Source organism: Nerophis lumbriciformis, linkage group LG38, assembly GCF_033978685.3.
Source record: "Nerophis lumbriciformis linkage group LG38, RoL_Nlum_v2.1, whole genome shotgun sequence".
Classification (NCBI taxonomy): domain Eukaryota; kingdom Metazoa; phylum Chordata; class Actinopteri; order Syngnathiformes; family Syngnathidae; genus Nerophis; species Nerophis lumbriciformis.
The window spans coordinates 2,181,767-2,198,576 of NC_084585.2; the positions used below are offsets into that span (position 1 = coordinate 2,181,767).

General features: G+C 39.4%; 1 protein-coding gene across 4 annotated transcripts in view; it reads left to right on the top strand.

The window, feature by feature from the left end:
• The window catches only part of nudt2 (nudix (nucleoside diphosphate linked moiety X)-type motif 2), a 298,883-nt gene extending 282,473 nt beyond the window's left edge, over positions 1-16,410 (top strand). For 2 of the 4 annotated variants that reach the window (XM_072912642.1, XM_072912643.1), the window contains exons 2-3: positions 12,388-12,514; positions 15,680-16,410. In XM_072912642.1, coding sequence (XP_072768743.1) covers positions 12,388-12,514; positions 15,680-15,990 — 438 coding nt within the window. In that variant the 3' untranslated portion in view covers positions 15,991-16,410. Of the gene's footprint in view, positions 1-5,035; positions 5,127-12,387; positions 12,515-15,679 lie in introns of those variants that run through there. The other 2 variants (XM_061932246.1, XM_061932247.1) reach the window with 2 other exon arrangements.
• Positions 16,411-16,810: the final 400 nt, after the last annotated feature.

Below are 16,810 nucleotides of genomic sequence, written 5' to 3' on the forward strand. Positions count from 1 at the left end.
TGCACGCTGTGAGGGAATTTAAGGAGGCCTGCTGGTTGTTATCTGCACACACCAGAGCTTTTATTGACGTGACCGTGTTGCGCTCCTGTTTCCTACGTGCACAACAGATTTAGCTACCAAGATACTTGTTTTAGTTATTAACAAAACCAACAAGATGATTCGTATAATAATACGAACAGTTCCTAAAAAATATTTTAATTGACATTTTGACACAGTCCTCTCAGCCTAATCCTAGCAGGTCTGGGCTGTACTGTGGTGGAAATCCACCAAATACTCAGTCTTAATCACTTTGTACAGTACAGTAGGAAGCGGAATGATATGGCCCCATTCGTCACAGATGACCTGACACATGAAACGTGACGAATTGGGAAATATGGATATCATTTAATTTAATAAAAGGGACAAGCGGTAGAAAATGGATGGATGGATGGATGGATGGAAATCATTTGGAATAAGAACCTGCAATGAGGTGGCGACTTGTCCAGGGTGTACCCCGCCTTCCGCCTGATTGTAGCTGAGATAGGCTCCAGCGCCCCCCGCCATCCCAAAGGGAATAAGCGGTAGAAAATGGATGGATGGATGGATGGATGGATGGAATAAGAACATCAACCAAATCATTAAATAATTTCCTATATTGGCTCTGATTTAAATGATCCTTTGGTTTTTGTCCTTTATGCCCTCCTGTGCATACTTGCCAACCTTGAGAGCTCCGATTTCGGGGGGTGGGGGGTGGAGGGTGGGGGGCGTGGTTAAGAGGGGGGGAGTATATTGACAGCTAGAATTCACCAAGTCAAGTATTTCATACATACATATATATATATATATATATATATATATATATATATATATATATATATATATATATATATATATATATATATATATATATATATATATATATATATATATATGTATGTGTGGGGAAAAAAAATCACAAGACTATTTCATCTCTACAGGCCTGTTTCATGAGGGGGGTACCCTCAATCGTCAGGAGATTTTAATGGGAGCATTCGCATACCATGGTTTATATATGGCACAGAGTGGGTGGGTACAGGCTGGCCTAGGGGCGTGGTGATTGGTTCATGTGTTACCTAGGAGGTGTTTCCGTCTATGGCGGCATGTTGTTACAATTTCGCTGCGCTTGTTGAGGGATGACAGGTCTGGACGGTAGATAATAAACAGTTTCTCTTTCAAGCATAGGTTGCATCTTTTATTACCACTATTGTAAGGTGTGCTGGATGCAAGAATTTGCCATGATATTGAATATTCAACATTATTGTCTTTGAGGTCCCAAATGTGTTTGCTGAGTTCTGTGGTATTTCGCAGGTTTTTGTTCCTGAAAGAAGCCTTGTGATTGTTCCATCTGGTTTTGAACTCTCCCTCGGTTAATCCTACATATGTGTTGGATGTGTTAGCTCGCTAGCCTCAATCTGAACCTTGGTATTTACCGTGATGACGGACTGGCAGTGTGTCGCGCCTCGCCAAGGAGCAGCGAGAATACCAAGAAGCGCATATGCCAAATTTTCAAAGAGAACGGCCTACGGATCACGATTGAAGCCAACAAGCAAACCGTCAACTTCCTCGACGTCACTTTCAACCTGAGAAATAACAGCTACCGACCATTCACGAAATCCAACACAACACTCCAATACGTGCACCATGACAGCAACCACCCACCCACCACCACGAAAAGAATACCTACCGGAATTAATAAAAGGCTATCGATGCTGTCATCTAGCAAAGCTGAATTTGACCAAGCAACCCCTCCGTACCAAAAAGCCCTTGATGAAAGCGGATACAATTTCACCCTCACCTATGAACCCACGCCAGGAAACCAACCAAAAAAGAACAGAAAACGAAACAACATCATCTGGTACAACCCCCCATACAGCAAAAACGTCTCAACTAACATTGGCCACAAATTCCTCACTCTGATTGACAAACACTTTCCCAAAGACAACACCCTAAGAAAAGTATTCAACAAGAACAACATTAAATTGAGCTACAGCTGTATGAACAATATACGACAAATCATCTCAAACCACAACAAAACAATTGCAAATGAGCAGTCGGCCCCCGGACAGAGCGACCCCAAAACCAACAAAGGCTGTAACTGCCGCAAGAAACCTGATTGCCCTCTCAACGGGGGGTGCTTACAAACATCAGTTGTCTACCAATCTAAGGTAATACGCAAGGACATTAACACATCCGACACATATGTAGGATTAACCAAGGGAGAGTTTAAAACCAGATGGAACAATCACAAGGCTTCTTTCAGGAACCAAAACCTGCGAAATACCACAGAACTCAGCAAACACATTTGGGACCTCAAAGACAATAATGTTGAATATTCAATAACATGGCAAATTCTTGCATCCAGCACACCTTACAATAGTGGTAATAAAAGATGCAACCTATGCTTGAAAGAGAAACTGTTTATTATTTACCGTCCAGACCTGTCATCCCTCAACAAGCGCAGCGAAATTGTATCAGCATGCCGCCACAGACGGAAACACCTCCTAGGTAACACATGAGCCAATCACCACGCCCCTACGCCAGCCTGTACCCACCCACTCTGTGCCCTATATAAACCATGGTATGTGAATGCTCCCATTAAAATCTCCTGATGATTGAGGGAACCCCCTCATGAAACAGGCCTGTAGAGATGAAGTAGTCTTGTGATTTTTTCCCACACATACATATATATATATATATATATATATATATATATATATATATATATATATATACTTCAAACTTGCATAAATAAATCTTAAGGAATATAACATAACTTGGCTTCTGAGAGCTTCAAAATGTAATGAATAAAATGCTAAAGTTGTTTATAAACAAGCAATTATTTTAATAATTAAATATGGTCATTTTAAATGAATTATTATGATAATATAAAATTAATTATTTCAAATATGTTTATTTTAATTCTATGGCTGGATGTAATGAGGAGTCAGAAAAAAATACAAAAAAATACAATTAACTTTGATGTTTTTAGCAAAATATAGTAAAAATATATATTTATTTTTTTTTTAATTAATAAATGTATTTTAATTTAGGTAAGATAAACATAATATTACAATTTGTCTCTAGTCTGGATGATTTAGTTCTTGTCACCTTGTTGAAAAAAGGCTGTCCTCACTCAGGTCCGGCTGAAAATCGGGAGATTTTCGGGAGAATATTTGTCCCGGGAGGTTTTCGGGAGAGGCGGTGAATTTCGGGAGTCTCCCGGAAAATTCGGGAGGGTTGGCAAGTATGCTCCTGTGTCCAGGGACTTATTTCCTGAGTTTGTAAACAATGATAAAAACGACAAAATACTTCATTTTGGATGATAAAAAATATATATTTAACCACAGTAGTATTAACAATACACTGATCATTTACTTGGTATCGCTACTGTCGATATTTGTATCGACCTGCCCTCCTTTGTTTACACACATGGCTGGCCTTTTCTCGTATTTCCCAGAAGTTGTACAAAAAAGGTAAAGATGCTAGGCAATGGACTACTAGGAGCTCGCAGCTACACAACAGCTAAGCACACAATAGCACACAAGCTAGACATATGCAATAATTGTCCTTCGTTGAACATTATTGCTGTTTAAAATGCATTTGTCAATACAAACAAGTATTGAATAAATATAGCTTCATATTTTTTTACGCATACAAAGTCTCCAAAGCAGAAGTGCATTAGAAAGTAACCAGTAACAAAAGTGTTCGCATCATTCAACTTTCTGCGTCATGAGCTTAACTTCATGACTTATTTTGACCCCAGCACAAGTCCATTCCAGACGGTTAATAATTAGCATTGTCCTGATACCAATATTTTGGTAGCAGTACCAAAATGTATTTAGATACCTTTCCGTACTTTTCGATACTTTTATTAATGATGGGGACCCAAAAAAAAATGGCATTATTGGCTTTATTTGAACAAAACATCTTAGTGTACATGAAACATATGTTTATTATTGCAATTTAGTCCTTAAATAAAATAGTGAACATACTAGACAACTTGTCTTTTAGTAGTAAGTAAACAAACTTGCTTTTACTTTTTAGAGGCTGTATAGTACCGAATATTAGTATCGCGGTACTATACTAGTACCGGTTTGCCGTACAACCCCATTAATAATAAATAGGTTAGTGCTTTTCATCCCTACCATTGTTCTCTGTTTGAGTAATTTCACGTCATTAAACTTGTTATACCATTACACACTGACAAATAACACAAATATGTATGATTCTCGCTGATATTGTGTCGGATCTACATCTGTATCGACCAATACTCAAGGCTTCAATATCACTCGGTACTCTATTGGAAGTGAAAAACATTGCCCATTGTCACATTTTCACTTTGACCCTTGCAGGCAAAAGGCTTATAATAATAATAATAATGGATTAGATTTTATATAGCGCTTTTCTATTATTAGATACTTAAAGTGCTCACAGAGAAGTTTGGGCACTCTATGATTATTTAGTCGATAAAAAAGCAACATAAAAGTAAATTAATATTATAATAGTTATTATAAATAGTAGTCGAAGTCCATATCTATGGAAAATCAGGACATCAAACCACATTAATGTTCTTGTGGCGGGTCATTATGGTTGCCAGATGGGAAATGAAAAAATAACATACCAGTAGCTTAAAATTGTCGGGTGTTTTTAAGGAACGTTTTCGTACAAAAGAACCATCTGTTACAGTAAAACATTGAAGCAGAGTAAATCAGCTTTGTCTGCAGTTTTACATTTAAATGAATGAATAACTGTTGAAAAAAGTCCCTGTGGCAGAACACTGCCTCCACTTGGCTGTAAAGATCATTCCCAACATGCTGGACTATAACCATCCGTTCTGTTTGATAACTATTGTGTATGGAATGGGTCAAATTAAGGCACATTGTTGGGTTTTTGGTCATAGAGAGGGTAACGTTGCGGTGAAATCCAACACAAGACAGGGCTGTAACAGTCCTACGTCTGGCAACACTGTGTGGTACTAAGCGGAACTCTTTTTTTACGCTTCTCATTTCAGCCCGGACTCATTTGTCATCGTGCAACGGTGTTCTGCGTCTGCGCGCCGGTGAGAAACAAGCTACTAACAAAACAAGAAACACATCGTTAGTTAAACTGTAAGTTTCATTTTCCTTTTCTCCGGTCTCTCATAACTAATTACTCCTACATTTTAACTCGCTGGCGTGAATTAAAAGCATTGATTTAGTGCTCTATCTGTATTTTACGTTTAGCAAGTTCGCTAAAAGAACACTTGGTTAACTCAACCTGAAAGCTCTAATATGTTATTTTGTATTAGAATCAAACACATACTGCATTGTAAACATGTTTTAAAGGTTTGCCTTTTCATTAAACAACAACTAGTTGTCTTACAAGTTGTATCGTCGTAATGCAATTTGGCAATACTTTCATACAGGAATAGGGCAGGGCCGACATCCGGGCAACTGAGCTACATACGGGTTCTTCGAGCCATAGCAACCTGACTGGCGTTGAAAACAAACCGTCGTCATTATAAATGATAAATGGGTTGTACTCGTATAGCGCTTTTCTACCTTCAAGGTACTCAAAGCGCTTTGACACTACTTCCCAGAGGTGTGGACTCGAGTCACATGACTTGGACTCGAGTCAGACTCGAGTCATGAATTTGATGACTTTAGACTCGACTTGGGTTGTAAACTCACTGCTAAAGTTATAACGTTATTGCAAACACGGGAATCTGTTGCAGTTCACTACCTTATTCATACTTTTTGTTCAGTGATTTTTTTTAAGCAGGGTTACGTTAGTCAATATATCACACGTAACGTTAGACGGCGGTCAGCAGCACTGCGTATTTTAGCCACCTAAAAAAAGACAAAAATAGTCAAATAAAGGTCAGTTAAAATGTATACTATATTATGAATATGTGTACCGTTTTAGCTAGCTTTCTGACATACTGTTGGTTGTTTACCTCAGCGGTCCCCAACCACCGGGCCGCGGCCCGGTACTGGTCCGTGGATCGATTGGTATCGGGCCGCACAAGAAATAATTTTTTTTTTTTCTTTTTTTAATTAAATCAACATAAAAAACACAAGATACACTTACAAGTAGTGCACCAACCCAAAACAACTCTCTCCCCCCTTTTGTTCTGGGCATTGAACATGAAGACTCTTCCTTCACTGTTCCGAGTGGCCATGAGAGTCTTGGCAGTGCCTGCCTCCAGTGCTCCAGTGGAGCGAGTTTTCAGCCATGGTGGCATCATACTACGCCCCCATCGTGCACAAATGACTGACAGACTCTTGGCTAATTTGGTCTTTTGCAGATGCAATGCAGCATAGGGCCCTGACATATAAAAAGTACAACTTTTTTGTTATGTTCACGTATATGTCATGTTTTTTCAATGTTAACACTTTTGTACAAATAAGTACATTTGCACTTTATTTTTCAATGTGTTTGTTCTGTAAAGGAATGAGTTAATGTTTAAAATGACTGGTTAATAGTGCTATTATAAAGTGCAATGTCAGCACAATTTTCTTTCCTGCAATTTAAAATGCACTTGTTTTAATAAATAAATACAGCGTTTGAAAAGCATACACAATCTGTGTTAATATATTAGTCTGTGGTTAAAAGGACTTGAAAGGACTCGAAACTCAAAATGCAGGACTTAGGACTTGACTTGAGACTTTCCAGTCTTGACTTTGGACTTGACTCGGGGCTTGCCTGTCTTGACTCGGGACTTGACTCGGACTTGAGGGCAAAGACTTGAGACTTACTTGTGACTTGCAAAACAATGACTTGGTCCCACCTCTGCTAAAAGCCCACAGAGACGAGACAAATGGCTCGCAGCTTTACACCGGGAAAACGAGGACGGTTCTTACTGCAGTCCCCCAAAATCCCGGGTCGTGTGTTCGGATCACTTCGTTTCTGGTAAATATAAGGAACAAAAATCCACCTTCTTAACCACAACTTGGCTATACCGTCCATGCTAATGTTGAACCCGTTGAATTTTTACTGAATAACGTTCGACAGCTGAAGTTGTTGTTGTTGCACAACAATAACATACGGTATAAAGGCTATTTTCGAAAACCGGTTTCATTTAAATTTGCACTTAACGGTTGGGTTTTTAAAAACCAATAAACCCTATAATTTTCATGTTGCCATTTAATCAACTTTTCAAGACAGTCGTAAAATGCTGTCTGCAAGTCTCCTTTGTTGTAATCAAACATTACTTGTAGTTGTAGCCCTCAAATCTCTCAATATTTTTTCAAAAAGGAACAGTAATTCAGCAAATAATAAATCATAATACTGAATTTGAATGAGCTCTCTACAGATATAATAAATATACAGATACTGGTAGCCACCGTGTCATCCTTATTATCATTTATCAACATACCTTGGGTGATTTAACAATTTTTATGTGATTTATTCGTTATATAACAACCGAAGCTAACAACCGACCTGGTGCGCTTGTGAGGTAGACATAAAGATTTCCAAATTCCATGTCCGGCCATTGTGTAGGATTATCAGTCCACGCATCTGCTGGAAGGCGGTAAGGGCAGTCGTTTAATCCGACTACAGAACATTTTAACTCGTATCTTAACCTAGCCTCACTGGAAAGACTATTTACATAATCATACGCCATTTAGAACAGATTAAAATGCCGTGAAACCTCGTTAAATGCCTTTTCTGTCAATGCTGTGTTCGCTGTGAGCTGGTTTGTTTTCAACGAATTCAATATGGCGACCGGTTGCGAGGGGATTGGCAGGCGGAAGTGACGTAGGTCCGCCCGCGCCTATGGGCAAATGAAGGCCCAGGGGCCACATGGGGCCCGTTAATCTTTTCAATCTGGCCCGCCGGACATTTGATTAAATGATTGAAACTTTTATTAGTAGATTGCACAGTACAGTACATATTCCGTACACTTGACCACTAAATGGTCTAAGTTTTTCAACTTGTTTAAGTCGGGGTCCACGTTAATTCAATTCATGGTACAAATATATACTATCATCATAATACAGTCATCACACAAGTTCATCATCAGAGTATATACATTGAATTATTTACATTATTTACAATCCGGGGTGTGGGATGTGGAGGGGGGGTTAGGGTTGGTTGTTATCATCACTTCAGTCATCAACAATTATTGAAACAGTGTAGGTGTGACTTGGTAGGATATGTACAGCGAGCAGTGAACATAGTGAGATCAGAAAGCATAAGAACAAGTATATACATTTGATTATTTACAATCCGGGGAGGTGGGATGTGGAGGGGGGAGGGTGTTAGGCTAGGGTTTATTTGCCTGGAGGTGTTGTTTTAATGCAGTTTTGAAGGAGGATAGAGATGCACTTTCTTTTACACCTGTTGGGAGTGCATTCCATATTGATGTGGCATAGAAGGAGAATGAGTTAAGACCTTTGTTAGATGGGAATCTGGGTTTAACGTGGTTAGTGGAGCTCCCCCTGGTGTTGTGGTTATGGCGGTCATTTAGGTTAAGGAAGTAGTTTGACATGTACTTCGCATACCTGCCAACTACTCCGGTTTTCCCGTAATTAGTACGGTTTTCATCAACCTATTCCGGGTTACGGTTGCAGTGATAAAAAATACGACTTTTCATTAATTACATTTTTTTTTTTTTTTTTTAAGTTTTATTCACGAAATCGCGTAACAACAATGACAATCGACACTGCTTCCCGTAACTTCCTATCGAGCCATTCCGAATGCCATGCGCGAGGCTATTTATAGCACCGCTGCCAAGCACGAGGCACCTGTTGCCCATTGTTTTCAAACGAGCGAACGATCATGGAATCAACCGGAGAAAAATCGCAAACGAGTCTTAAACCGAAAAGAAAACTGCAGTCATTCCGTGAAGAATATTCAAAAGCCTATCCAGGAATAATTATCCGTTCCAAAAAGGGTGAAAACTACGCGAATTGCACCTTGTGCAGACAAGATTTTTCGATCGGACACGGAGGAATTAGCGATGTAAAAGACCACGTTGGGACAAAAAAACACAAGTCTAATGCCGTTGCTAAATTTGGATTTTAGCCACAAAAAGGTAATGACACCAATGTTATCTATTGGAATTGTTTAGTACTGTTATACTGTTAAAAGTGTTTATACTATTTATGCTTTCAAGTCCAAGTTGAAGAAATCTTGTTAAATGTTGACAGCATAACTACCAAAATACAGAAGTATGTCCTTAATATTTTTGCAGTGCTATTTCTGTTGAAAAGTTCAAATGATTACATTAGAGATGTGATGTGCCACTTTTCAAGTGTCTGATGGCTTCAATTAATTTTCATTCATTTTTCATATTTTGAATTATTTTGAAAGGCTTACAAAAAAACTACATTTGAATTGTAATTCCATGCTATTGACAGGACTATTAATTTTAATGAAGTTAGCTTACCATGTTTACAGTATGATAATTGTGATAGAAATGTGAATTTTAGGCACAGAATATTTTTTACAATTGAACAAGGCAGTAGATTATACAAGCTTGGACAGAAAGTTAATAATGACACCAATTTTTTTTTAATGGAATTGTTTAGTACTGTTTTACCATTTGTTTACTGTAAAAAGTGTTTATACTGTTTATACTTTCAATTAACAAATTGAAGTCTTGTGAAAGGTTGACAGGATAACTGGCATTAACTGTCAAAATAATTTCAAACTATTGAAGTTAGCTTACAGAATAAACATGTCAATCAACCCATATGATTTTTGCTGTAATATTTTTGTTTTGAAAAGTCACTGTGACTGATAGAAAAGTGATGGTTTTAGCAATATTTTAACCTGTCTGAATGCAATCAATCATTTTTATAGACTAGGCTCAGTGCAAGTTGTTTTACTCTGTCCTCCACCCTGAGCCAGCCCACTTTGGAGAAGTGGGTAGGAGTGAGGTGTGATCTGGGGTGGAGGTCTAGAAGTAATCTGACTAGCTTGTCCTGGGATGTTTGGAGTTTAGATTTGAGGGTTTTGGAGGTGCTAGGGTACCAGGAGGTGCATGCGTAATCGAAAAAATGTTGAATGAGAGTTCCCGCTAGAATCTTCATGGTGCTTTTGTTGACCAGAGAGGAGATTCCGTAGAGAAATCTTGTTCGTTGGTTGACCTATTTGATTCCCAAATATTTTTTTAGATGTTTAAGATGTAAAGTGTAGCTGCCATTATGATGTGCACTCATCTTTTCTAATGACCGTAAGTCTTCTACTATACTAAGTCTTTACATGCTTGGAATCTGCATGATATACTAGTTACTATGCTCATCTAATTAGTTACTATGGTAATCTAACTAGTTACTATGGTTGTATAATTAGTTACTATGGTCATCTAATTAGTTACTATGGTAATGTAATTAGTTACTATGGTCATGTAAGTCACAGCAGGTCAGACGAGGTACCAAGCAGTGTGGGTGGGGAGTGTTTCCACAGAGTGTTTCCAGAGTTAGAAATGTGGGTGTCAGGGACAGACGTGGAAGGAGATTTTCACAACAAAGTTTTAAAACTTAGTGATATGTCGCATATATCAGATTGTTGGTGGGGGGTTTTTACCCTTCGTGTTCATATTTCGCTGTTTGTTGCATTTTTGTTGCATTTCGCTTGATTGTAAAATATGTGGATGGAGAGGGGGTGTGACGTTCATATGATGTCAATATTCAGTGTTTTATCCTTCATAGTTAATATTGTAAATCCCACTTTCTTTATTTTCATGTACATTCTGGGTGTCTCGTTCAGTAAAAAAAATTTAAAATTCCATTCTGTTTTTTAAGGCGGTCTGTCATAATATTTACAGCATTCAATCAGACATTATTGTGAGGTTTTGTATTAGTGTTCCTAAAATATATATACCGGCCGCCAGACACATTTTTTCCTCAAAATTTGGGCCCCCGAGTGAAAATAATTGCCCAGGCCTGCTTTACAGTAACATAATTCTAGCTTTGTGCTTGCTAGTACTGTTAAGCATTTTAAAATATTTTGTTTACCATCTGATATTTGAAACTTGCAACTTGGGTTGCTTGAAATGTAAAATCAATACCTAATTAAAGCTGCAAGCAGCGATGGACGGGACCGACTTTGAGGGCTCATAAAATCCAAACCGGAGCAGTAATTAAAACTCTTTCATCAACTTTTAATCAGAAGGGTTCAATCTCTCTCCTGTGCTAATTTGAAGCCGACACGACAGAGGAGATAATGTTTGAAAAAAAGTGACTGTTTTTACACAACTTTTGTTTTGAAGGGGGAATTGCAAACTTCCTGTTGATTTTTGCTGGGGGTTGTCAATGTATGAAATATAGGTCTAAGTGAGACCTACGTAGAGGTTTTTGTTTCATGTCTCTATGACATTCCTACTGGGAGTTACAGGCAGTTTTGTCTGTGTTTTCTTCCTAGGGGGCGCTAGAGCGCAATTTTGAGTTTTGGGGTTTGGTTTTTTGATTAGATCGCAATTTTTGCCAGTCCTGATGTGTGTGTCCAATTTGGTGAGTTTTGAAGCATGTTAAGGGGGTCAAATTACAGCTCAAAGAGGCGGCGGTATAATAATAAAACGCTAGAAATACAATAGGGTCCTCTGTCCCAAAGGGACTCGGTCTCTAAATATATGTTTCTCTTGTATTTCTTCTTTTTTTCTAATCATAAAAAAACAAGACATAGGTTAACTTGGTTTCTGTCTTCGAAGATGGTTAAAATAAAAAAGTACATGTGTATGTTTGTTGTCATAACTCAACAATTATAACAGCAATTGGTGCGACTACAGGATAAATCAGCTAACTACTGTACTGCAAATGATCCTGAATTCTAGTGCTGACCCAAACTATGACGGTTAGGCCTTTTACAGGTCTGCAGGGTTTCATTAAAAAACTTTAAAAGCCATTAAATCAATTATGCGAAAATGAAGGCCTTAAATGGCAATAAAAACATGAAATACGATGTCCTGAGGCACTAAAACAAATTCCTACAATTGCAATTGGCAACAAAACACACCACTTTAGGATTTTTTTTGCCAACAAATGTTGAGTCCATTCTATTTTGATGTTTGTTTACCTATTCACCTTTTAATTACAATGGTTAAAAATACAAGAGTAATGAAAAATATGTTTATTGTGTTTTCAAATGGTTACTTGCATTATATAATTTATTATATATAATGATTTGGCCAAGAATAATGTAAACTTTTCAACTATTCCACATTATCATTGTCAAATTCTTACAATTGTGTCTGACAAATGTACGCTTTTGACTAAATATATCAAAGTGATCTGCACTAGGACATGGACATTACATTTGTTTAAAAATAAGTTGCATTATGAAGCAATAAATTAGATCTGCTAATACCTGCAGGTAGAAGTGTGGATCTTTAGTAAATATTCCCTTCCAAAGCCAACCCCTTTGTTCCCTCTCTCACACCAGATGGCGCTGCGTGCCTGTGGGTTCATCGTGTTTCGACGTCTGGCAAACTGTGCTTCGCCAGAAGACAACATCGAGTACCTCCTCTTGCAGACCTCCTACGGGCAGCACCACTGGACCCCACCTAAAGGTATAAAACTCTGCTTAACTCACAGGTGAGATCTGGCCCGCCACATCATTTCATCTGGCCCGCAAACACCTGGAAATGATACAGTGGGGCAAAAAAGTATTTAGTCAGCCACCGATTGTGCAAGTTCTCCCACTTAAAATGATGACAGAGGTCTGTAATTTTCATCATAGGTACACTTCAACTGTGAGAGACAGAATGTGGAAAAAAAATCCAAGAATTCACATTGTAGCAATTTTAAATAATTTATTTGTAAATTATGGTGGAAAATAAGTATTTGGTCACTTCAAACAAGGAAGATCTCTGGCTCTCACAGACCTGTAACTTCTTCTTTAAGAAGCTCTTCTGTCCTCCACTTGTTACCTGTATTAATGGCACCTGTTTGAACTGGTTATCTGTATAAAAGACACCTGTCCACAGCCTCAAACAGTCAGACTCCAAACTCCACTATGGCCAAGACCAAAGAGCTGTCGAAGGACACCAGGAAAAGAATTGTAGACCTGCACCAGACTGTGAAGAGTGAATCTACAATAGGCAAGCAGCTTGGTGTGAAAAAATCAACTGTGGGAGCAATTATCAGAAAATGGAAGACATACAAGACCACTGATAATCTCCCTCGATCTGGGGCTCCACGCAAGATCTCATCCCGTGGGGTCAAAATGATCATGAGAACGGTGAGCAAAAATCCCAGAACCACACGGGGGGACCTGGTGAATGACCTGCAGAGAGCTGGGACCAAAGTAACAAAGGTTACCATCAGTAACACACTACGCCGACAGGGAACCAAATCCTGCAGTGCCAGACGTGTCCCCCTGCTTAAGCCAGTGCATGTCCAGGCCCGTCTGAAGTTTGCCAGAGAGCACATGGATGATACAGCAGAGGATTGGGAGAATGTCATGTGGTCAGATGAAACCAAAATAGAACTTTTTGGTATAAACTCAACTCGTCGTGTTTGGAGGAAGAAGAATACTGAGTTGCATCCCAAGAACACCATACCTACTGTGAAGCATGGGGGTGGAAACATCATGCTTTGGGGCTGTTTTTCTGCGAAGGGGACAGGCCGACTGATCCGTGTTAAGGAAAGAATGAATGGAGCCATGTATCGTGAGATTTTGAGCCAAAACCTCCTTCCATCAGTGAGAGCTTTGAAGATGAAACGTGGCTGGGTCTTCCAGCATGGCAATGATCCCAAACACACTGCCCGGGCAACGAAGGAGTGGCTCCGTAAGAAGCATTTGAAAGTCCTGGAGTGGCCTAGCCAGTCTCCAGACCTTAACCCCATAGAAAATCTGTGGAGGGAGTTGAAATTCCGTATTGCTCGGCGACAGCCCCAAAACATCACTGCTCTCGAGAAGATCTGCATGGAGGAATGGGACAAAATACCAGCTACTGTGTGTGCAAACCTGGTAAAGACCTTTAGTAATCGTTTGACCTCTGTTATTGCCAACAAAGGTTATATTACAAAGTATTGAGTTGAATTTTTGTTATTGACCAAATACTTATTTTCCACCATAATTTACAAATAAATTCTTTAAAAATCCTACAATGTGAATTCCTGGATTTTTTTTCACATTCTGTCTCTCACAGTTGAAGTGTACCTATGATGAAAATTACAGACCTCTGTCATCATTTTAAGTGGGAGAACTTGCACAATCGTGGCTGACTAAATACTTTTTTGCCCCACTGTATGTGTCAATAAAGTACTTCATCTTTTCTCACCAAATGTAATGGATTTATTTCATTCAAACGCACAGCAGGGTGTACGTTTGACACCCTGCCGTAAATGGAAAGACGATACATTTGTTTTTACGGTAGAAAAACTGGCGACGAAGTTGCCAGAATAAAAAAATAACTTGTACATTTTTCCATGAACAATATAATGTTGTAAAAAAACAATGTCAATTTAATAGTACAATTCTGGCAACTAAGCTGCCAGCTTTTTCCGTAAACCCCCCGCCCCCAAAAACCCTGGTACTGTTTTTCCATTTACCGTAAAATAAACACTATATTTTACAGTTAAATTTTGTAAATGTAAATATTTTACTGTAAAATGGACAGTCTACCGTATTTTCCGCACCATAAGGCGCCCTGGGTTATAAGCCGCGCCTTCAATGAACGGCATATTTCAAAACTTTGTCCACCTATAAGCCGCCCCGTGTTATAAGCCGCATCTAACTGCGCTAAAGGAATGTCAAAAAAACAGTCAAATAGGTCAGTCAAACTTTAATAATATATTAAAACCAGCGTGATGTGGGCGCGCATGGAATCGTATATCAACATGGACGAAGCTGCGTGAAAAAAGCCACCCGGCCTCTTCGCGTAAACTTAAACTTACCTTAACCACTCGCTCATCTTTTCTTCATCCATCCCTTCGAGTTAGCTTTTATGATGACGCCGGCTGGAAAGGTCTCTTTTGGCAAGGTCTTCCTTTTGAATATCACCATGGGTGGAAGTTTCTGGCCAAGCTAGAACCACAGTGAAGGATGACTTCTCATTCCCTGTGGTGCGAATATTCACCGTACGTGCTCCCGTTGTATCCACAGTGCGGTTCACAGGAATATCAGTTGCTGTGAAATAGTAATCCGTGTGCGGATGGAGAGATTGCGTCTTTTCATGAACCGGATCCCTGTCGTTTAGTAGGAGCCATTTTGTGGTCTTTACAGATGTAAACACACAAAGGAAATGAAACGTACGGTAATATCCGCGCGCTTTTTCTTCTTCTACGCGGGCGGGTGGTTGCTTACAGTAGAAGAAGAAGCGCTTCCTGTTCTATGGGGGCGGGTGCTTACCTTGGCGGTTGCTTGCGTAGAAGAAGAAGCGCTTCCTGTTCTACCGGGAAAAAAGATGGCGGCTGTTTACCGTAGTTACGAGACCGAAACTTTATGAAAATGAATCTTAATATTTATCCATATATAAAGCGCACCGGGTTATAAGGCGCACTGTCAGCTTTTGAGAAAATGTGTGGTTTTTAGGTGCGCCTTATGGTGCGGAAAATACGGTACTTAAAACAATTTATATAATTAACAATGAAATCCAGAGGCAAATTCCTACATTACATCATACATGACTGCCATGTGGCCCTCCATGAAAACCAGTTTGACATCCCTGGCTTAGCTGATCCAACTATGAAACTGTTTTTTATTAAATGAAGAACCTGTTCACCATCAGGCCACGTGGACTCGGGTGAGGATGACCTCACCACAGCTCTCAGAGAGACCAAGGAGGAGGCGGGGCTTGGCGCTGAGGACCTTCAGGTGGTCGAAGGCTTTCTGAAGGAGCTGCATTATCAGGTGAGAGGTCGCCCCAAGGAGGTTCTGTACTGGCTGGCCGAGCTGAAAAACCCAGGCACCGAGGTCACTTTGTCCAGCGAGCATCAGAACTACCGCTGGGCCCCGCTGGAGGACGCCTGCGCTTATGCTCAGCACAAAGAGATGCAGGACGCTCTGAGAGCTGCACACAGACACTTAAACAAGAAGTGAGTGACACATGCTCAGTGCTGCAAACTTCTTCATGCAATTTGTGCCAAAGCCTGTGAACTCTCACCTCAATTATTATTCTGAAAATCAGAATTAGGCAAATATGATATAGTCTTAGAACAGGGGTGCCCAAAGTGCAACGTATTCTGAAAATAGGAAAAGATAAAAAGTGCAATGAAAGAGGTGTAATGTATCAAGCAAATGTTGCAATTGTGACTCTAAGAACAAAAGGCTGAAATGTAGGCTGTTTTTTTTTTTTTTACTTTAAAGTTGTCATTGCTCAAAAAATAATACAAACTTATAATCGATGGACAGATCTGAAGTTGATTTAGAGATTTCAGCATTGAGAGTAAAAATAATATACCGTATTTTCCGGACCATAGGGCGCTCCGGATTATAAGGCGCACTGCTGATGAGCGGGTCTAGTCATAAGGATTATAAGGCTCATTAAAGGGGTCATATTATTATTGTTTGTTTTTTTCTAAATGTAAAAGACTTCCTTGTGGTCTACATAACATGTAATGGTGGTTCTTTGCTCAAAATGTTGCATAGATGATGTTTTACACATCTTCTTCAAGTCACTTTCTGACAGTCTCTTCAGGATGCACCGTTTTGTGGGCGCTCTTATTTACGTGCCTCCACTTGGACAGCGTCTTCTCCCCCGTCATCTTTGTTGTAGCGTTGTAGCATGCAAGGACGGGAGTGGAAGAAGTGTCAAAAGATGGCGCCAACTGTTTTAATGACATTCACACTTTACTTCAATCAATAACGGAGCAGCATCTCCTCATCCGTGGCTCACTAGTGCAACAACAACGCCCGAAAT